At 48.6% G+C, this 22,799-nt stretch overlaps 1 protein-coding gene across 1 annotated transcript in view; it reads right to left on the reverse strand.

Annotated features, from left to right (window-relative positions):
* Positions 1-21,343, reverse strand: part of LOC127214230 (transmembrane protein 178B) — a 32,659-nt gene extending 11,316 nt beyond the window's left edge. Inside the window, exon 1 of the mRNA XM_051174628.1 lies at positions 21,209-21,343. Coding sequence (XP_051030585.1) covers positions 21,209-21,335 — 127 coding nt within the window. The 5' untranslated portion in view covers positions 21,336-21,343. The remainder of the gene's footprint in view (positions 1-21,208) is intronic.
* Between the last annotated feature and the right edge of the window lie 1,456 nt (positions 21,344-22,799).

A 22,799-nucleotide genomic window follows, 5' to 3' on the forward strand; every position in this document is an offset into this window, starting at 1 on the left:
CCGCAGATCGCATATTCCACAGACTTTCTGGGAAGTGAATTTGTCTTTGAACCCCCAGAGGTCACGGTCTCTTGGGGGGGGTCACGTGATATATGTGCGACCATGGGGTATATGAAGAAGTTTGTCTCACCAGTGGCTCCGTCAGGAAAACAAAAGGAACCAGCCTTAAGAGAAACAGCAAGAAGCAGTCCACGGTTTGACTCAGGGAATCTTTCTCAAAAATCTTACTTTTAGCTCATTTTTCTTAATTATAAAGTGACTGAGGGAAAACTTAAAATGAATTTAGGGATGAATAAACTACTTGAATAGATATCTCAAGCACCTGCCTGATGTTCCTATCCTTCCCATCCACATATTCACTGCCAGAGGTTCCAGATGTGTGTGTGTGTGTGTGTGTGTGTGTGTGTGTGTGTGTGTGTGTGTGCGTGTGTGTGTGTTTTGTGAGGGGGGCACATGATCATGGAGGCCAGGTGCTGATGTTGATGTCTTCCTCAATCACATCCATCTTGGCTTTCGAGCAAGAGACTCACAGAACCTAGAGCTTTGTAGGCTGGCTAGACTTGCTAGCCAACGAGCTCCAGACCTTCACCTGGCCCTGTTTCCCCAGTACTACGGTTACAGATGTGAGCTGCCACACCGGGCGTTTATACGGTCGGCGGGGATCCAAACTCGGGCCCTCATACTCATAGGCAGCAGGCATTTTACAGACTGAGTCGGGTACTCAAGACTCATAAAATCCTAACTAGAGAGTGACTTAGCCTGTACTGCCAGAGGTAGCCTGCTCCCTTGGATGTGTGTTTGTGGGGCTGCCACAGAGAGTCTGACCCTGGAGTTCTGGAGTACTGAGGTAGCCTTAGTGGTCACCTACGCTAAAACACCACCACCGTCCTTTCTCATGGGGGAGCCCTTCTGTGGTCTTGGTAATGAATTCAGGAACAGCCATGAAGTCCAGCCTCGGTTATCATGACTTTGTACTTCTTGGGATTGAGGTGAGACTTTTATATACAAATGTGAACTCATATGTATATATACAATGAGTGTATTAACATATACATAACATAGCAATGATTAATATATTCATATATACAGTGAATTAACTTTATATTCATGAAGCAATCCTGTGTTGAATTTAAATTATTTAATCTGAAGGTCTCAAGCATTTGAAAAATATTTGACTTTGGCATCCAGCCTCCAACTGTTTCACTGCAGGAAGGGGCTGAGAGCTAGCCATTTCATCGTCTTCCGCCACACGCATTTGAAAACACGAGTCTTACCGGGGAAGCACCTGACCTTGGACATCTCACCAATTGTGAGGGAAGATCTGGCATGAGCGTTCCCACAGAGTGGGGAGGAGAGGTCTGGAAAGGAAACGAATTGAGAGAGTAGCGCCACGTACTTTTTCCACGTGAATCTTACCCATCTGGGCCTTGGTTTAGAGCTGAGAATTAGCGGGACCCAACTGGCTTCTCAACAGAACAGAGTAGCAGCTACAGCTGGGCAGAAAGGAACATTCTCCAACTGCGACTCGTGAGCTCCCACGAGCCACTTCGAGCACGCCATCTTCCTGCTTGCTTCTCTCTTCCTTCCCCCTTCTAGTGGCAGCGGTTCAGGAAGCTAGCTGGGAATCTTGGGGCAGAAGGCATCCCTGACTGGCTTTCTTAGGAGGACAGTAGTGAGATGAGAGCTCCCTGCAGACATTTTACATCACTGAATCCTCTTGCCTACTCTGGTCCTTCATCTTACGTATCATCAAAACTGTTGCAGAGAAAAGCCGTATTGCCCCCCGGTTGCGGGGGGAGGGGGAGGGAGATTGGCTAGCATGAAGCCTAGTTCATGCAGCTACGTGACTATATGTAAAGTCACGTTTGGTAGTCACATGACTCTCCCGGTCTAGAAGGAGGCGGGGCCACCCGCTCACCAGCTTCCAGATGGGGTAGCGGCAGGCATCATATTGGGGTGTAGTTTAGTGGGGTGAGTTCTCCACTAAGTATCAGGAAACACACGCATTCCTTCGGGTTTTATTGCTGGGAAGACACACCATGACCAGGGCAACTCTTATAAAGGAAAACATTTAATTGGGGCTGGCTTACAGTTTTGGAGATCTAGTCCATTATCATCATGGCAAGAAGCATGGGGGGCATGCAGGCAGACATGGTGCTGGAGAAGGAGCTGGGAGCTCTACATCTGGATTTGCAGGCAATAGAAGGAGATTGAGACACACTGGCGCAAGAGTTTAGCTCTTGAGACCTCAAAGCTGGGACCCCAATGACATACTTCCTCCAACAAGGCCACACCTCCTAACAGTGCCAGCCCTATGGCCAATCATTTAAACACATGAGACTATGTGTATGTGTGTGTGGGGGGGCATGTCTACTCAAACCACCACACTGGGCACTGGCTCCATCCCTTCCCATAATGTGAGAAGGCCGCTTAACCTCTCTGGGTTATGGTACCTCAGTGACTGCAATTGGATCAGACCTTAAGGGCCTTTCTGCACAACTGACCTCACGGCAGCTATAGGCCCTGGGCTAAGGAGGGGCTGGTCTCCGGCTTGCTCTCGCACTGGCAGTCACTAACTCTGTCCAACACAAACTTCCTGGAGAGATGACCCTTCTTCCCACCCCTCACATACCCAGGAGGGGACAGTGGATGAGATGGGTAGGTGTCACTATTTGCCGCCAGCGGTGCACAGCAGGCTCAACCCCAAATTGCCTTGATTCGAAACATGGAGGGACAGAGCCCAGCTGTTTAAGTGTCTGGAAGAAATTGGCTCCTGAAAGCAATCTCTCTGGCTTTTGTCCTATCTGGTCCGAGCCAATGTCATGTTAATTAGGACAGGAAGAAACTGCCACGGGAGCAGGAGATGAGCTGAGATGGCCACCTGGTTTGCTTTATGTTTCCATCTGCCAAGTACACACAACTCGGCCTTGGCCTTTGGGGGAAGAAATCTATTCCCAAGTGTTTTTTTTTGGGGGGGGTTGTTGTTGTTATTTTTTTTGTTTTGTTTTGTTTATCACATCTGTACTGTTAGTTACTGAACATAAAAATAGCTGCTTTTGGACAATATATATATATATATATATATATATATATATTTGTATAAACACACATATGTATATATACACACACATGTACGCATTTATATAAATACATATATACACATGTTTTATACACACACACACACACATATATATATGATAAGCACTATTTCATGTGTTTCAGAACTATTAGCCTTTTAAATTATCCAAGAAACTTTATGAGATGTAGGCGAGGAAACTGAGGCACAGAGAGGTTCCATGAATTGCCCGAGGTTACATAGCCGAAGGTATCCAACCCCATGCTGTAGACACTTGCTATACTGTCTCTCACCACAGCTACTCCATGTTCATGTGTCCTGCCTGTTCAGACGGGGCGAAATCAACGTAAGCAGAGAAACTATTCTCCCCTCATAGTCCACACTCCCACGGATATTTAAATAGTGTGAACTAGCTGGTGAGAGCAGGACAAGATGTCCCATCTTTATCACATGTGACCCAGAGAGGTTCAGGGTGCCCTGTACACACAGGGATAATTAACAAAGTGTCTGTACTGGCTCCTTCATAGACCCTAGGAACGGCGCCCAAATTCCCAAATATTGTTTATAAGTGTTCGTTTAAGTGGGGTTAGTTATAAGTGGTTAATGGTCACAACCAATCTCTTTTTAAAGGTAAAGAGGGGATTATGTTGTGATATGAATACTTTGTTTTGGAATGGATTTTCATTTATTGATACAAATTTAAGGTCAATTTTGTGATGTGTATATTTCTCCTCTTGTTTAGGCATTGTGTTTATATAGCTCATTTAATAATAATGTATAATGTAGTACAGATTATAGATAATTACCTATGATAGTAAAAACTTAGAGTTAAGTTAGTTAGGTTTTCAAGATACACAGAGATGTATTTGAGATAAATAGGCATTTTTCAAACCTTTCAAAGACCTACAGAATATGGCATTTAAAATGGTTTAGAGTTTTCTTGACAATCAGGCACAACTGCTCCTGGCAACACCATCTACATCAGAAAGGAAGAAGGACCTTGAAGAAACACGTATGGAGTTCGCTTTCAATATGGCAAGACTAGCCATTTGAGCAAGATACTGCTCTTGTCCGGACTGTTTGACTTCATGCTGTATAAAATGGACATACAGGACCCCAGGAAAATGACTGCTGATAAAAGATGGGCATTGCTACGGGATTCCTGCTTCATGGAAGATTCTGCCAGACAGTCTGCAGAACACAGAGAAAAGTGACTGACAAGTTGCCAACACAGGTGGACAGTTTAAAGTTTCCTGCTTTGCTGAAGAGTCTGTCAGACGTACTGTGGCCTATGGGCTGAAGATGAAACATTACAGAAGATTTTTGGGTGACTGATCAGGCAGTGAGTTGTCTCTGTCATTTCTAGAGTTTATATATTATCCTTCTGTGATCTTTGAAGGAATTGAAGACAGATAGTTATGGTTATAGTTTTCCTTAGTTAGGATTAAAGATAAGTTACACATAAGACTTTAGACTCACAAAGATAGGGTAGATGATAGAATATTTTCTTTAAGTCCTACTAAATGTTAATGGACTAAATAGTGTTAGCTGTGATTCTTATTTGATAACTGTTGTGTTATATATTTTGCTATGTTAATGTTAAAACCCTTCTTTTTATTTAGACAGAAAAGAGGAGATGATGGGAGAGGTCATTATGTATATATGTTTCTCATACTGGTTAATGAATAAAGCACTGTTGGCCAACAGGAAAGGAAGATAGGCGGGACTAGGCGACGAGGAGGAGAGAGGAGGCAGTAGGGAGGAGCCAAGATGGAGAGACTTGAGAGAGAAGAACACCAGCCCACTCTTTGGTAAGATGAGACCACGTGGAAACACTTAGATTAATAGAAATGGGTTAATATTTAAGACAGAGCTAGCTGATAAGAAACAAGTAATAGGCCAACAGAATTATATCCAATGCAGAGTCTGTGTGTGTTACTTGGGGCTGGCGTGGCGGTGTGACCAGGCTGGCGGAAAAACCTACTCGTAACAGTCTTCTTTGCCACTGAGGAGTGGAGTAGGGGAGCAGACATGTCTGGGCCCCACCCCTTAAATGGGAAGGCTGAGTGGAAGAGTGCCATCCCACAATGTTCTCAGCCACGCTAAGACGAGAGCCCTAAGAAGCTGTATCCCAGAGGCTTCTGGGAAATGTGATTTTCACGGAGCCTAACTGCTAATGTTAAAAGCTGAGCCACGGAGAGCCTTTTAATTAATTACCCATTATTTTTAAGTAAACTAGAACCAGGGGTATGGTAGCATCTTTGAATAGAAGCAGCTGGATTTTGTCAGGGTGGCTGTGGGGGGGGGGAGGCAGCCTTGACATTCCTTCCTTCCCAAGATCCACAGGGGGGAGCGTGGGGGCAAACACCACACAGACTCACACGGTAGCTTCTATAAAGCTCCTTAAGCCCTATTTTTCAGGCAAAGGGGAATTTTTGCTTCACTCACCAGAGTTCAGTTACGCAGTAATATATCAAAAAAACCAGAAATGTATTAATAACACATGCAACCCTACATTGGGCTGAATAAAGACCTGGACTGCCACTTCTGCAAGGTTTCCAGTCCAGGCCCAAGAGATGGGTGTGGGAAGCCTAAGGGGAATGAGAAGGGAACATTCCCTGACTTCACCTTCAGCCTCAGCACCAGCTGCCTGCGAGTATCCCCTAATGTCTTCACAATGCTCTGTTATGGCACCTGAGAACCTGCCAGTCTACATAGCTTTCCTGGGTGTCCTTTAAACACAGGGGCCAGGCTCGATTGTAGTTGGTTTGGGCGATGGTGGCACAATGCAGAACATTAATAGTAATTGAGTTGAATTCAGTTGTAAAATCAAAGAAATTATAGACACAATAGTGTTTAAATATTAAAAACAAACAAACAAACAAACTTAAAGAAATGACTGAGTTTGATCTGTGCCATTTTTAGTGGAGAGAATCCAAATCAAATCTACCCGGAACCACAGGGAAGCTTAAAATAAAGATGATCAAATGACAACTCCAAGCAGCAGGCAAAGAAGAGCACCCTGCCACTTCAGAGGGTCCCACCCCAGCGTGGTGGAAATGACCAGAAAGCTGTGATTTGGGGTTAACTCACAATGAGGCCAGTGCCATGCAAAGTTCTGCCTTTGGTCGGAGAGTTTCTGAAGGATGCTGACCATAAGCAGAGAAATGTACAGGGCCTCAGCACTCAAAGCAAAGGCAGCCAGGTCAGGTGATGCTAAGTGGTCTATTTGAATGTGACACAGGACATGTGGCTTAGGGTACACGATACGAGATTGTTCCTGTCAAGAACTCTAGGCTGGGGATATGGAATTTTGTTCTGTAAACATGAGGGAGCCACAGAAAATTTTTCATCAAGAAATGCTATGTAATTAGCATATTTTAGGAAAGTACTATGTTTTAAAGGATGAATTCAGTGCAAAGCAGGGAAATGAGCACTTATGAAATTCCTGTTTGGGGGAGAGATGCTTTTGCAATACATTTTCTCATTTTCATCTTCACAATAACCCCAGCAGGGATGGCCGTTCACAAACGAAAGACGAAGGCTCAGACACTGGCAACCAGCTGGGGTGGGGTGGGGTGGGTAGAGATTTCTACCCAGAGCTAAATGACTCCCAAAACACTGCAGTTCCAGCAACAGTCCAGGCGGAGCTCTAGGGCTGGAGGCAAATGAATGGGCCACAGAGAGATTGTGAGGACCATGTCGGCAGATGTTGACAATTGATGGGAAGGTGAAAGTGAACATGAAACCATGAAAAATGACCCGAGGGACAGCCTGAGTCCTCGGGTGTCAAGAAGAAGCCTTGTGCATGCTTCCTTGGGGGAAGGGAAAGAGTGGGCGGTCATACGTACTGGGTGCCCATAGTAAGCCGAGTGTTCCCATGTGCTTTTAAAACCGCAAAGCACGTGTGTAATGTGTGCAGAGAAAAGACAAAGTCTAATTGAAGGCACGTCTGGGATTCCAGAAGGACAGAAATGTGTATGACAAAACACGGGGTCTGTATTCAGAAGACAGTTCCATATACACAGCCCACACGTACTCACAGCTGTGTGTGTGTGTGTGTGTGTGTGTGTGTGTGTGGCGTGTGTGCTGCCTTGTGTGTACTATGTGTGTATATTTGTGTGTAAATATTGCATGTGTACTTTGTGTGTGTGCCTGTGTACATGACATGTATATTGTGTGTGTGTGTGTTGGAGATTTTCTTTTTGATAAGGAAATATGTTTGTAGAGGAAAAGAAAGTCAAAATCCGAGCAAATGGCCTAAACAATTAAAAATAAAAAGACACAAAGGAGAGGGGACAACCTTAGAATATTGTCACAAGAGACAAAGTTTCAGGATCAGGAGAGACAGATAACAGTAGAGGACCCAGGAAGGGGTGTGCCAAGTGGGTGTGGCAGCACAGCAGACAGGGTCAGCAGTCTCTGGGAAAGCAGTGTCTTCCATGGGAACGGAGGAGAGACTCTTAAGACAGGCCCTGGTGGCGAGCTGAAGTCGTACTCCTGGAAGAGCCCCAAACACTGCCCTTTGTCTCAGAACACACAGAAGGACAGAGCCCTGGGCTACCCCATTTTCCTGTGTGACCACACTCGCCATTTCCTTTTCTGCCACCCCAAGAACACCAGCCCTAGCCCATATTGGGTGATATATATCTGGGGGGGGGGGTGGCATCTCTTACTCTACCACGTCACAGATTATCTGAGGACCATAAATAAGCTAGTTACATGTGCAGGACAGAACTGCTTGGTAAGAAAAGCCCCAGCCTTCAGAGTGAAGTTAAGTTTGACCCACAGCTCCTGGAACTGAGTGCCCTTGGACACGCCCTTAAACCCCTTCAGCAAGTGCAAAGGACATCTGCATTGGTGACCAAGTAACCCTTCCACACCCATGCCTCAAGGGCTCTCCAGGTGCCAGGCAGGGTCTCAGCATCTCACACAGTAAAGCTTTTCATTCTCACAACAGCCCTGTGAGGCACATGGCATTTTACAAGGCAGCTCGGGAAGGATAGGGCTGACTAAGGTTACAGAATTCCAATTCAGATCCTCACCCCAGGGGACCTTCACTGCCTCTCAACTTGCAGATGCTGGTGGTAGAGGCGACTCTCCCTCTACTGCCCCATGGGAGGCAAACATTCTGCTTCTGGCTGGGGAGAGTGGAGGGACCCCTCTGGTGGATGGTGTCTTTAGAGTCTGGCCTGCTGGTGGAGCCTTCAGGCTTATTTCCCCGTCCCGGGCGCCCTCCCCCAGTACCTTGCTGTCACAGCTCGGAACACAGAAGGAAGAAGATCCAATGGTTCGGAGACATTATAAGGCTCTACCACTGACTTGATGGGACAGTTCTAGGCTAGTCGGGGGGGGGGGGCTCCCTGGATTGATTTTCAAAGTGAGGGCAGTAATGTAGACCCACCCGAAAGGGTGCCCACAAGAAGGCAGGAGGCCACGTCCGAACTCTGAATGGTGTGTACCTTTGATCCGGAACAGTTGCTCTAAGGACTCTCCCCACACCGCCTCATGAACACCACCCTGCCTTGCCTTTAAGGCCCTGCCAAGCTGGGAAAGATAGGGCTGCAGGCAAGCAGCCTGTTTTCTTAGAGAAGGACACAGCCCATTGTGGGTGGTGCCTTCCCACCCCTGGGCTGGTGATCCTGGGTTCTAGAAGAAGGCAGGCTTGCTATGACTCATTCACTTTTATCCACAGAGAGGTGCAGATGCAGTTCTGGGTCCGAGGCGACCTCGCCCTCTGATGTACGGGCTGCTTTCAGGTCTTGCTCCCAAGTTCTGTACTTTCAGCCAGTTCTTGCAATTTCCAGGAGCAATCGGGGGAGCAGGAGGCCCTAAATCCTGTCTGAGGACTCCGCCTGTCCGGTGGGGATGTACTTTATCACAGGGGCTTGCTTCACGGGGCCTGGTCTGGTTGCTCCGATGTTTTGTACACTATCATTGGTCTCATCTTGCAGGCTTGGATACGCGCAGTGCGTCTCAGCCAGTGAAGTAGCAGGGCTGACAAGGGCCCACGAGAGGACGGAGGAGCCAGCCTGGCTATTTGTGGCCACTTCCCGCCGGCTTTGATTTCTTCTCTGTCATATCTGCGACCCCCTTCAACGCTTCCACCCCCAGCAGACAGGGGAGAAAACACACCTCCTTGATTCACACCTGTTCCTCCCTCCTTACTGTTTCCTTGGAACAGCTTTGAAGCCCAAGAGGTCCGCATTTACTTCAGAGACCATCGCTTTCCTTTGATTTACAGTTTGTTTTAAGGACTAGAGCTTGGGTGACAAGTTCCCTTCCCTTGAAACTTGTGGGGACAAACCACAAGAGCAATGGGAAGGGAGGAGTCGTTTGAAGTTGTGTTAGAGATCTCCTCGGTTTCCATGGTAACTTGTCACTGTGGCATCTCCACTGCATTCTTTGTTTTTCACTAAGAGTAGGTAGAGCAACCTGTCCTTCCTCGACAACCACCCATCAGAGGAGAGGGCCTCCCTCTGACCCGCCTCTCTGTCTCCTCACGCCTGTCCTTCATCGAATACTGCCAGAGCAGACTAAGGTTGAATGCAGTGCTGTCATTTCTATGCCCCGAAAGGCAGAGTCTTGCTTAGTGCTGAGACATGGAGTCTTTGGGTATCTTGGTCCCAGTCTGGACCACACTGATCCACTGACTCGGATGCTTCCGTGCTTGTACAGGAGAGCCGACTGGGGAGGCCCCGGGCTGTGGAGAAATTATCCACCCTCCATGAGGAGAAGTACAAAGTCACCTACCCCAGCCTCACTTTCGACACCGAGCACCAATAGCAGGCCTTGTCATATTTGTGGATGTGATTTTACTCTCTCAGTCTTGGGGCTGTCCTTGGGACTGTCCTGCCCAAGAATAGGATTTGATTATCCGTGAAAGGAAATCCCCCTAGAGACTCGTCAGGTCTCCCACTAAAAGCACCCACACATGGAGCACACCCTGAAATGCTTTGAATCCTACGCCTCTGAATCCCCTCCTCACTATCCCTTCCATTCTGACATACCCTTATTCTTACTCATTATTATTACATCGCTTTAGTCAAACACCACATTGAAAAGATGCCCGACCCAACAGTCTAGTCATGAATACACTTAAGTTCACTTCTGAAGTCCAACCAAAGCGTATGAGGCGGTATTCCCCCTTACACGAGCAACCTGATCAGCTTTCTCTTCTTTATGGGCTGCCTTTTCAACCTTTGGGGTCATCTTGGGACATAAGAAAAGGGACTCACAAGACAAGATGCTTATTCAGACATCATGACAGCAGACGTGGTCCGTGTTAAGGAGGGAAGGAGGAAAGGGAACAGGTGTGTTCTTAGAAGATCTCTCCACAACAACCACCACCACAACACAATTCTTCTGTTGTAGCTACAGGATGTTTCAGTGCTCTGTGCGATGCCGGAGTACAAGATGGCTTTGTGGGCATGCTCTCTTGAATTCCCAGTGTTTGTACAAGAGGTCATGGGTTTCAATTTTGCACTGGTCCCGTGGTCGGGCAGAGGGAGGTTCTTGGATGTGTAACACCGCAATGATTTCTAGGAGCATACCGTTGGTACCCTAAGCCTCATATGGTCATCCCAGGTAGGGACACAGTGCTCACTACCCGCCCCCCACAAATGAGGAGTGTACACTATTGAGTCTCCAATAATACACACCCTAGGGAAACAGATAAATTCATAGGATATTGAATGTCACCCGGGGAAGACCCCCCCTCCCCAGGGTAGTTTATGCAACAGATATATCACAGGGCAGAATGGAAGCTGATGTCCCCCCAATAGATCAAGCCTGTGACCATGACCTTAAAGGCCCTTCTACCTGTTTGGTATCGCCCCCTCCCCATCCCAGTCTGTACCTGTCAAGGTCATCCTCATACTGGATTTCTCTAGACCCAATAGCTTCCTTACCGTCCCAATTGCTTTGTTCCTCTCGGGGTCTTTTTCGTAACGAGTAATCTTCCCGTATGCCTTTTTGCCGCCTTCTCCCAACCTTCCTGCAGGGCCCTGTTCCAACCCTGCCATTGCTGAAGGGGCTAGGACTCAGAATTTACTGAATGAAGGAATGAGGGACTAGGGTAGTGATTAAACTGCAAGATATTATCTGTATGAGGGTTCATTCTTCCCTACCTCCACAGCTCACATCATAAGGTGTCTGGGTGGTACAGATAGCAATGGCATAAGGTCACTGAGGTAGGAGAGGGATATCACTGGAGGCAGTTATTTCAAAACAGAAGTATCTCAAGGACGGGAGATGGCTCAGCAGTCAAGAATGCTGGCTGCTCTGTCTTCCGGAGGCAATGATAGTACCTTACAACCACCTGTAACTTCAATTCCAGAGGACCTGACATCCTCTTTTGCCTCTGTGGGCACTGCATGCATATTGTATACAAACATACATGCAGGCAAAAACATGTGCACATAAAAATAATAACAAAGAGGAAACAAATTAAGAAAAGAAGTATCTCAGTGCCAGAATAACAATATCAAAAATGTTATGAGAACAACGCCTGGCACTGTTGTAAGTCCTTCAGATGAGTTAACTCTAATTCTCACAGCTATGCTTGGAGGGAGACCTATTATTAGCTCTTTTTAATAGATGATAAAATTGAAGCAAGGCATGAAAGGCAGATAAGGAAAGTTCCGGGGTCACATGACTAGTCCAATGTTCCTTTGGTCCTGGACTATATCTTCTTGGAAAACCCACCATTATCTCCTTTTATTGGGTGACTCTGCTTCCTGAATAAGGACTCTGGGCTCCAGTTAGGAAGCGGAATATGGAAGGTGCCCCTTTGAGCAAGTGTGTCTGGGAACAGCTAAGAGGTGAAGGTTGAATTCCCATACCAGCTTTCCTGATGCCTTCAATGACCACCGTCATTCCCAGCCCCTTCCAAGCTCTGTTTTAGCTTTTTACGTTGGCATTCAAGAATAAAGCATCTCCCTTTCTTAGTCAGGGCTATTGCAGTTAAATAAGGATCAGGATAAACAAATAGGCCGAATAGATGTTTATTCAGGGAGAAATAACTTACAACCTAGACAGATGAACACCAGCAAGTTCCACCGGATGCTCTCCTGTCTGAGTCCTGCCAGTAAGAGAGCTTTCCGGGCTCTTCCTCAGACCTCCTTCCACAGGTCACTTCCGCCCCTGGCTCCACCCCCCAATGGGCGTGGTCAGTGCCACAGAAGGAGACAAAGTGATTATCTCACTACACAGGGCATTGAATATTTTGTGACCATCACGAGCCACAGTTTCCATGGCCAGGGATGCTTAGTGTTCTATTCTGAGGCCAATATATAAGACAGGAGTAATAGCATTGGTGGCAATTTCACAACCCTCGGGGGTCTGAAATCTTCCTGCTTCTTGGATTGCTAGAGCGATCCACCATGGCTCTATATAAAGTAAGCCCAGATGCTGTTTCCCGATCTTCCTGACAACATGTCTCCTCCACAAAAGACATTTGCTGTCAAAATACACCCTTCAAGGATATGTTTTAAATGTGATTATCAAATGCTAATAAATATTCAGGTACGTAACTTGCAAGGGGCAAGAAACATTCTGGTGTGAAGTAGACTGTAAATATCTGCCTAGTATTTCCAAAGACTGCAAGGCAAAAAGTCTGGGGAAGAGTTGTGATGCCCCAGTGAAGGCTCGCATCAAAATACAAAAGCAGGTCAGCTGGGTAAATGCATGGCTTTCATACCAGAGTCATTTCTGATTGGCTGTGGCAGACTCTGAGCACGTCTCTGTTAGTTACAGTGGAATTTGCCAGGGCATATATATATATATATATATATATATATATATATATATATATACACACACACACACACACACACACACACACACACACACACTTATTATACGCTTTGCATATTGCCAAGCCACTGCCTTATTGGATTTATCCTCTCTTCCTGGAACATCTAATTTACCTGGTCCTCTGCTTTGTATCTCCCATCTCTAACCAATAAGTCTTGAAGTCGTGACCTGGAGGCATGAAGTTTAAGACTTAATGTCTCCCGACCTTATAGAAACTCCCGTTTCTAAGCAGGCCAAAGCTAGGGACCAGCAATGGAGAGAGTCTGGGAGAGAAGGCCCATGGGAAAACTTGAATGTGTATAGGACTCCTTAAAATCATGTTAGTGCTCAGATGAAACGTTACCCAAGACACATACAATCACGCCAAACTCAAGTTTTCAAAATTCCTGCTATTCAGCAAGATCTTCTCCTGCCAGAAGAGGCGGTATCATGCTGAGTATCTAAGGGCTTGATGCAGAGCTGGGTGATGTCTATGCCAAACACATGGCATCATTAATTTATATATCACAACAACCATTCAAATCTGACTTCAGCAAACTCCCTTCATTCCCCACTGGAATGGCAGAGTAGAAGCGGCCACGCCAATCACAGATGGTATGGAAAGACCCTTTAAGGGTCCTTTTCACCATCGCCATCCATGTCCCCAGCTCTGGCCGCCATCTCCTCCATATGCCTCTCTCCTACATGCTCTGAGGAGGAGAGGAAAGAGAAAGCTCCGTGTGTGTGTGTGTGTGTGTGTGTGTGTGTGTGTGTGTGTGTTGCAGATGGCACGAACAGAAATTGTGGGGATACTGGCACTTGCTGGAAAGCACGGACCGGAGTTCAGCGAGACACAGAGATGCTCAGCATGGGTACCCAAGGCAGAAGCGGCAGTGGCAGTCTAGGCTGCAAGAATACGGGCCGGTGTCACAGGCCACACTTAAGATTCATTTCTTCCAGCTTCTAGCCGGGTGGTCTAGGATGACATGCCATAACTGCTCTTATCCAAACCACAGGGGTCCTGGCTGGCTGGTGTCTGAGGTCCTTTCTATCTCTAAGGTCAGAAACTCCGTGAATTCAGGGGCCACTCATATTCTGTTTCCTAGAGGAATGGAAGATGTTTTGTGACAGGAGAGGATAGGGTCTCATACTGCTCAGTGAATGTGAGGAGGAGGTGGAGGAGGAGGAGTCCCATGAAAGGGAACATTGTTACCGTGGGGACTGTAGACAAGGCAGGGGCCTTGGAATGCTACACAAACCAAAACACTTTCTATTCCTTCCATATAATTTACTTTCCCAACGTAGTCACTTGTCAGCTGTTTATCAAGCGGCAGGCACGCTCTTGACCGAGGAGATACCTCAGTGGAGGCATTCTATAACTGAGGCAGGCTGGTATGGTGCTTGTGGAGCGTAGGTATCAGTGCAGGGAGAGAGATGGTGAGCAAATACAGTGTTAAGAATCCATTCCAGACACAGAGTCCCAAGGTCCTGGTTCTGGATGCCATTATCTAACAGAAAGAAGCAGAGCTGGGCGGAGAGACGGTGCAGGGTGGGAGCAGAGAGCACACATTATGACTTACAGCACCTCGTGGTGTTCAAGAGGGGCCAACCAAACATAAAACAGCAGGAATCAAAACCCCACATGCTAGGGTACGCCGAGGGGCACAAACGAGAGTTAGGAGACTTCTCGAACGCCACGCCTGGCAGAAATGGAGGAAGCAAGGAGAAGGCGTGCTGGACCATAGCCCAAACGACAAACACCGGCGCCCTGGAGCCCACACCGATACAGACGGGCGAGCAGGGGATGCCGTGCGGAGAGCAACGCACAAACACTCCATCTAGGACAGCTCCAAATTAGCCCTGCGGCTGCTCTACCCTACAGGAGTGGCGTTTCCATCCTAGAGGTCCTCCTGGGTGGCTACACACAGTGACTGCGTCCTAGAGGACACAGTACAGAAATGGGAGGGAAGGAGAGGAATTCACACTGCTCGTCCCAGGCGATCAGGGCAACGTGGACAGCCACGAGGACGTGGTCAGCGGCCCTCTACGTCTGTGATCTCCCTCTCGTAAGCCATAATTCCGTGTAACGATAAAAAAGATAACCATCATGTTAAGTCCCATCAGAAGAGCATTCTATAATATGCTTGGCCAATATTTCAAAACTGCCAGGGCCGTCTAGAACATCCCTAGAAGATCTAGGGAGGTGCCACAGCCAAGGGAAACGGTAGTACTGAATGCACCTTGGTGCTAGGGATGGGGTTCTGGAACAGAAAAGGACACCAGATAAACCTCAGGGGGTCTGAATGAGCCAGGAGCTTTAGTTAATAACAATGCACTGGGAGCAGTTCATCCATTGTAACAGATACGCTGCAATAACGCAGGCATATTAATAAGAGAAGAGACTGGGTGCATGGGCTGAGCGTGATACCTCAGCTCGTTATAATGCTTGCTCAATTTTAATAAGTGTGTGTGTGTGTGTGTGTGTGTGTGCATGCCACGTCACACATGTGGACGTCAGAGGTTGGTCTGTGGGAGGGAATTAACTCTCAGCTTCTACCCTACAGGTCCCAGGGATTGAACTCACGCCACCCAGACTTGGCTGCAAGCATCTTTACCTGTTGAGCCATCTCACCAGCTCTTAGTTTTCCTTAAGCCCAAAGCAATTTTAAAAAGTAAGTGTTTACTACAGAGCAGAGGGCCTCTCTTGGTGGCTTTGAAGAAGCCAACTTTCATGGGTTCTAACCCTGCAAGGAGAGGACCCCATCATCAGCACAGTGACAATGGCAAGGGTCTGGAGCCTCAGAGGACAACCCAACTGCAAAGCGGAGCGCAGGTTAGCAAGATCCTCAACTGACAGCCCTGCTAAGCTGCGCCTGGAATTCTTACTCAGGGAGCCTGTGAGATAATAATAAATGTTTAAAGTTGCTAAAAACAAAAACAAAAAACCAACAAACCTCAGATAACATATATCTAGGCACATGGCATTTAAATAAATTAAACTCTAAAGCATGCCTGACACAGTCATTGAAGGAGACTCTGAGGGGGAACCTTGCAGTAGGGATCTGAACCTAAGGAAAGAGACATCCTTGAGTTGCTCCTTGGTCCTGAAGCAGCCTCTGGATACGCTGGGACAGACAGGCAGCCAGTATGGGTGGAGCGGCCCAAGGGTAGCCGTGTGTGCACAGGAGGGAACAGAACGGGGTCAGCCAGGGTGTAGAAACTTTTAAAGGAAGTAAGGAATTTGGGTTTTATTTTAAGTTCGGCTGGGGTGGCAAGATGGCGCAGTGAATTAAGGCACTTGGAAACCCGAGTCTGATTCCCTGGAATCCACATGGTAGAGAGAACCCACCCCTCAGGGTTGTCCTCTGCCCTCTACATGTGTGTTATAACATGATATCATGTGAATATGTGAGCACACACACACACACACACACACACACACACACACAAAGATTCATGCTCAGGATTGACCATGGCTTGGCCAGCAAGGGACTTCAGCGCGAGTCCAGACAGGAGATGATGAAGCCTTGGTTCTGGCGGGGGCTGGAGAGGAAAGAAGGAAGGGTCCCAGCAATTATGGGAGCCTGTGGGAAGGTTTGGATGCTATGCGCATGGACCAGGGGTTCCAACGCATCTCATGAACCCTCGTGCCTAAGAAGCTTTGACGGAGTACTCATGAGTTCCTGTGCCCCGTGCTATCCTATCCTATCCCCAGGCCTCTGAATGCCCCGACGATTCATTATGACGGCCATTTGCACCCTCGTGGGGCTGTGCCAGGCTGTGCTGCCAAAAGGAGATCTGGACCCCACGCACCACCCCCAGGCTCCTGGCCAAACAATGCTGCCCTGCTTAATTAATAGTTTCCTCTGGCTCGAGCATCCATTTAACAGTCTGCTGGTAGTTACTTCACAGTGCGTGAGGCCCTCCGCTCCTTAAATCTGAAATAGTCGGGCACAGACCAGAGAAATAAGTGGGTGGGCATCTTCCTACTGGAACAGAGAAGACGGTGTGAAGACAATTCTTCAGCCTTTATTTTGCGTCTATTAAATACACACACACACACACATATGTGTGTGTATGTGTACTTATAATATATAGTAGATATAAACATAATAATTTATAGCATACGATAATACATAATGCTTATTGATATATAATATAAATATGTTTATAACTAAAATAAACATATCTAGGCAAGAAGTGGAATAGTACAGAAATGTAAATTAATCACAGTGTAGATCATGCCTAACATGATGAATCACTTCACTTACAGTTGCCAATAACTCAGTTGTTGGAATCTTGATCCCAAATACACTTCTCTGCTTAAAAATTATTTGTATGTTATAGGTTTGTGTGTGTGGGCACAAGTGTGTGGGCGCGCACATGAGTATATGTGTGTTGTGTGCGTGCGTGTTCGTGTGAGTGGGTACCTACCAGTGCATATGTGGGCGGGTGGGGGCCAGAGTGTCATTTGTCAGGAGCTGTCTACATAGCCTTTTGAGGCAGGTCTCTCACTGGCCTGGAGCTTGCTAGTTGGACTAGGCTAGTTGTCAGGAGGACCCAGGGATTCACTGGTCTGCCTCCTGGGGCTGGCATAACAAGCACCCGGCACTATCACACCTCGTCGATTTGATGGGTTCTGAGGACTCAACTATGGCCCCGTGCTTGCAAAGCAAGCTCTGTACTCACTGAGCCATCTCCCCAGCCCAAAGCTGCCTTTTGCTTTCTTGCCGAATCTTCCCTTTCTTTCTACCTGTTCACCTACTCACATCTGGCCGGACGGACACTGCTGCTCTCGATTACTACCTACTTAGCTTCCACTCCAATATAACCACCAGGGACCCAGCTCAGCTCAGTTACAGACACCTGAGAGACGGCCACCCTCGGGAAGGCTACAAGGGCACACTGGGAACTGTCTGTGCAGCTTCAATGACTGATAGTTTTGTTGAGTCTTGGAGGTGGCTGGAACAGGTGACTTACTCCCTAAGTTCTTTGACAGGTCATCTATAGGAAACTGACACCCTGGAGAACAGACTTTTCAAGTTCTGGGACAGGTTCATGCTATAATGCATATGACATGTAGGCTTCTACAGGTCCAGAAATTTCTTCTGGGTTCACGTCTGGCCCCTCAGTCGAGCTATCACAACTGAGCAGGGCCAGGAATTCAGTCTCCGATCTTGAACCATATCCTTCCCCAACACACATATTTATTTTTTTAACAAAACCAATTGAAAACGACTTATTTTCATAGGTCAGAGCATGGCAGTTGCCCTGGGCTGCTGAAATCTCGGAGCTGTGTCTCTCCCAGTTGCAAAGGATGCTAGCTTGAGCTTCCAAAAGAGAAAACACCACCATTCAAGAGACGAGAAACCAACAGCTTTACTATTAATACCCTTGTTATTTCAGGGCCTGATAATTCCCCAAAGCATATGGATCCCATTTCCCTCCCCACCCCAGCTTCATTTAGGAGAATATTGCTTTACCCAGGGTCCAGGGACAAAGACAAAACAAAACAAACAAACAAACAAAAACAACTCCAGGAGTAAGAGAAGGTTTTGTGACCTGGAATACATTAGACTCTGTCCGGCCTGGACTGTTCTCTAATCAGCAGGAAGGGGCTATTGGAAGAATGGCTTCTGTAAAGCCGGTGGCCACCACCCAGGAGTCAGACCTTGGGTAGGCCTCCCAGACACTGAGGGCCGTTGGCACTATCTTATTTCTTGTTGCATAACTTAAAGAAGCAGTCATAAAGATCAAGGCATGCATGCATGGGTGCATGCGTGTGTACATGTGTGCTCCCTGTGCCATATGAGGAAGGATTACAGAATTTACCCGTCTCAATGGTTCTTGGCTCTATTTGCACATGGAGAGTACCCATGTGCAAAAGCTCTGTGGGCGTGTTCCTGATTGGCAGGCATCAGTGCTTAGTCAAAGCTTTCCAGGAACCTCTGACTTGTGATGGGTAAGGACTTCCTGGGCTTAGGAAGGCAAAGCTTGATGTGGGAGGCCCTTCCGTGTGCTGTGAATGTGCATTGCTATTATTGGCTGACGAATAAAGCTGCTTTAGCCAATGGCCAGGAAAAACATAGCTAGGCGGTAATTCCAAAGATGCAGAGAGAAGGAAGGCAGAGTTGGAGAGTCGCCATGTGGCTGCCAAAGGGCATCACCGGTAAGCCACAGCCACGCGGTGATGCCACGCGGTGATACAGAGATTAGTAGAAAAGGGTGAATTTAATCGTGAGAGCTGGGCCACTGGCCAAACAATTGTTACTGATACTAAGTCTCTGAGTGGTTATCTTATAAGTGGCTGTGGGGACCAGTGGGCCTTCAGAGTTTAGTTTGCGGCTCCTAATCTATCCTGGAGCTCCAGACATATGGTAGGTGCCCAAGCAGTGTGGGGACAGGGGCCCAGGCACCCTGCTGCCCGCCGCTTCCATCCTCCCACCTTTTGTCCTACGGCCTTCAGTGAGTAGAGGTAATGTAGTGGCCTGACTGCAGTTACAGCTTTCAGCTTGGCCCCTATCACTCAATCCTGGCCTACTTATGGTCTGACCTACTCCTGTGGCCCGGCTAGAAAAGGGAAGCCAGTCAATGGCATCCTGGCTGTTAGTCTACAAGTTAACGGAAGTGCTCTGGAAAGTTCTCAGAGCTAAAAGGAACCAGGTTCTGAGCCTTGTTCCTGCCTGAAGGGAAGGGCCAGTGGAGAAAGCACCCAGGCACAGCAAATGCCAGGCAAGCAGTAGAGATCACAGACAGACAGACAGACAGACAGACAGACAGACAGATGGCCCCAGCCCCGCTCAGGACTCAGCCTGAGGCCTGTTTGCCCGGCATCTCTCCAGCCCTAGAAAAGTCCCTCATCAGAGCCTGTTCTGGCTCTCCACAGAGCAAACAGGGTACAGCCTCACTACAAACAGGATACAGCCTCACCACAAACAGGATACAGCCTTACTACAAACAGGGTACAGATGCTCCATTTTTTATCTGTTTTTATATTTTGGAGGTCCACATGAAGAGTGGATTGATTACCAAGGGGAAACAGGGACCCTAGTTATAAAATCGGTGTGAGAACCGCCAAGGACTTTGAGTCCCGGAACGAAGGGGAAGCCCACAGGACATAAGTGTGTTTGGGGATGGTGGCTTCTCTATATGGAATCTCTGTCGCAGAGCCACAATGGCCCTCATTCTCAGTCTTAACCACAGGTGTGGGCCCCAGGAGTGGCCGATCTGACGTGGGCACGTCCTGACTTCTGATGCCAGGAGAGTCCCCTAGGTATCAGCCCGCACTGGTGTTAGGCACAGAGTAGCTGTGCTTCAAGGAACAGAACAAAACTTCCAGGCCCAAGTCCTCCCTGCAAAGCCCTCTTCCCCTCCCTCTTCTAAACCAGAGCTTTCTGTGTCCCAGATGCCGTTCTGTGCCCAGGGAAGGGCAGCTTCTCCACCCCTCCACCTGGCCCGTAGGTAAAGAGTCCCAGAGCCCACTCCATCTTTCTCTCCTGGCTTAGAACCTGGCACAAAAAAGACCGGATCAGGCACCTGCACAGAGCCCGGAGCCAGACTGACATCTGCTCCTGCACGTGGGACTCATTCTCTCTTCCTCCCGCAAGGCAAGCGTTTCTAAGTCTGTCGTCTGCACTCATTCCCTCCCTCCAGACAACACATAAGTCGCCCGTCCACCTCTTCCAGGCGGTCCAAAACTTGAGCTCTAGGCTGAGCCTCAAACCAGGAACTCCAGAGGGAAGGAAGAAGATGCCCAAGCTGACGGCGAGAAAGCTTTCTGGTTTGCTCGGACCAGAACCCATTCCCTTATAGCTACCCAGTTCCCTCTGCGCAGACTGCTAGCAGCCGCTGCGCTGACTCAAAGGCTCTGTCAGTAGCAAGTAAAGGGAACGGGAATGGGAGGCTCTAGTCTTGGCCCACCGCTGCCTTGTTCTAAGCAGTAAGTCAAGGATGAGCATGGGCCTTTGGAGAGGAAATGCCCCTTTCCTTGGCCTAACGCTACCATACAGGGCACCTGAGTGTAAATGTCCAGCCCATCCTGGCTTCATGCTTCCAAGTCTGAGCCCACCAACTGATGTCATGTGAGTGTCCCAGCCACAGCCGTCTGCCTTCGTCTAAGCGCCGAGGTCCCCGAGACTCTAGACACCGAGGGCTGTATCTCATTTCCCCCAACAGCTGGTACAGCGGTCAACAGGAGACAGGAGCAGACGGACAAACAGTTGAAGGAGCAGAAAGAACCATATTGGCCACGCCCCTCTGCTCTATCATCCCCCCCCCCACGGAGTCAACAGGACCTTCCCGGCCTGCCCTCCCCTCCCCTCCCCTCTGCAGCCTTACCTCCCATGAGGAAGAGAAGGCCTGCCACATACTGCATAAGGCCTCGGTCCCAGCAGCAGCCCAGCACTCCGATGATCCAGCCGAAGAGGATGATGGCCACCGCCATGCCCATGAAGCCGGCTGTCATCCTACGCAGGTCTGTGGGGAGGCAGGAAGGGAGCAGTTAGGTTAGCACCTGTGACAGGAAAGGGTTGGGTGCGGGCAGGGAGGAGGGCGGGGGAGGGGCACCACGGAAGAGCCACTGATGGCCACTGTCTTGTGCCCATCGTGCTGTGACAGCCGGGCTCCCAAGCAAGAGCAAAACCACTTTGTTTGCCTGCTGCCTGGGCTCCGACTCCTCTGCAGCATCACAGAGCATTCTAGAGGACCTCATGGGTATTTGACCCTCTCAAAGGAAGGGCAAAAATGTCAGGCTGATAGAGAAAGTGTCTGGCCTGGAATCAAGGCATCTCACATCCACCGCTGCCCCAACTATCTCCTTTTGTCCCAGAGAAACAAATGCGACAGGGATTCCGTGGGCTCGGGGATCTGTGTAACTCGTCAGGGGACCACGCCTCCATCCTTTTCCTTTCTTACATTTCAACCACTCCAACCGTCCCAGAGTCAGACACACGCATGCACGCACGCACGCGCGCATGCACACACACGACCTCTGCCTCTAACAGAGCATGATTTGACTCAAGATTTAGCCTTTGCTCTGACAAGGGAAATCAGACATTGTCAGCCCCAGACAACAGAATCTGGTTAAAAGTGGGAGGCACAGATACCGAGGGCCAACAGCAGCTGGCCCTCCCACCTGGGAAGGAGGATCCTGCAGCAGCTGGACAGTTAGTCCCAGAGGCAGAGGTCTTGATGGGGACTGCCGAGCAGACACCTGCCCTGCCCGGCTCTCCTTTACCTCCCAGAGCACACAGCAGGCCTGGCCCAGCCAGGCGGAAGGAACATTCTGCACACTTCTGTGGGTCGCCAAGGAAGCCTCGTTACCACACAGCACTGTGCAGATTGCTCAGACTGCCAACCGAGCCAGGCGAAGCTTTGCTGAAAGAGTCGTTTGATGGCATTGCCAACACGTGAGCCAAGCCTCCTGAATAGCCTGCCACAGCTGGAAAGGCAGGCATGTCCCTGCCCAGGGGCCACTCCCCTGCCACAGCTGGAAAGGCAGGCATGTCCCTGCCCAGGGGCCACTCCCCTGCCACAGCTGGAAAGGCAGGCATGTCCCTGCCCAGGGGCCACTCCCCTGCCACAGCTGGAAAGGCAGGCATGTCCCTGCCCACGGGCCACTCCCGGTTCCTGGGGACTGTGCGTTGCCTGCCCCTTCATTCCCGTCACCACAGGCACACGCACTGCCACCAGCCCTGACTGGAATCCCTTCCTCTTTCACCACAAGCTGCCTTGTCAGTGGAGAAAGTTCTCAGTGGGACAGATGAGGCCACGTGGATTGGTTCCTAGGAACAGGATAATCTGTGATGGATACTTTACCCTCTATTTTCTTGAAGGGCAAATGGGAAGGGGGAGAGTCCGGTTCTCTCACTGGGAAGTCTAGTGCCTTAAGCGGAAGGTACTTAAAGTCAGCAACCCTTCCGGGGTTCAT

Source organism: Phodopus roborovskii, unplaced genomic scaffold (assembly GCF_943737965.1).
Source record: "Phodopus roborovskii unplaced genomic scaffold, PHOROB, whole genome shotgun sequence".
Taxonomy (NCBI): domain Eukaryota; kingdom Metazoa; phylum Chordata; class Mammalia; order Rodentia; family Cricetidae; genus Phodopus; species Phodopus roborovskii.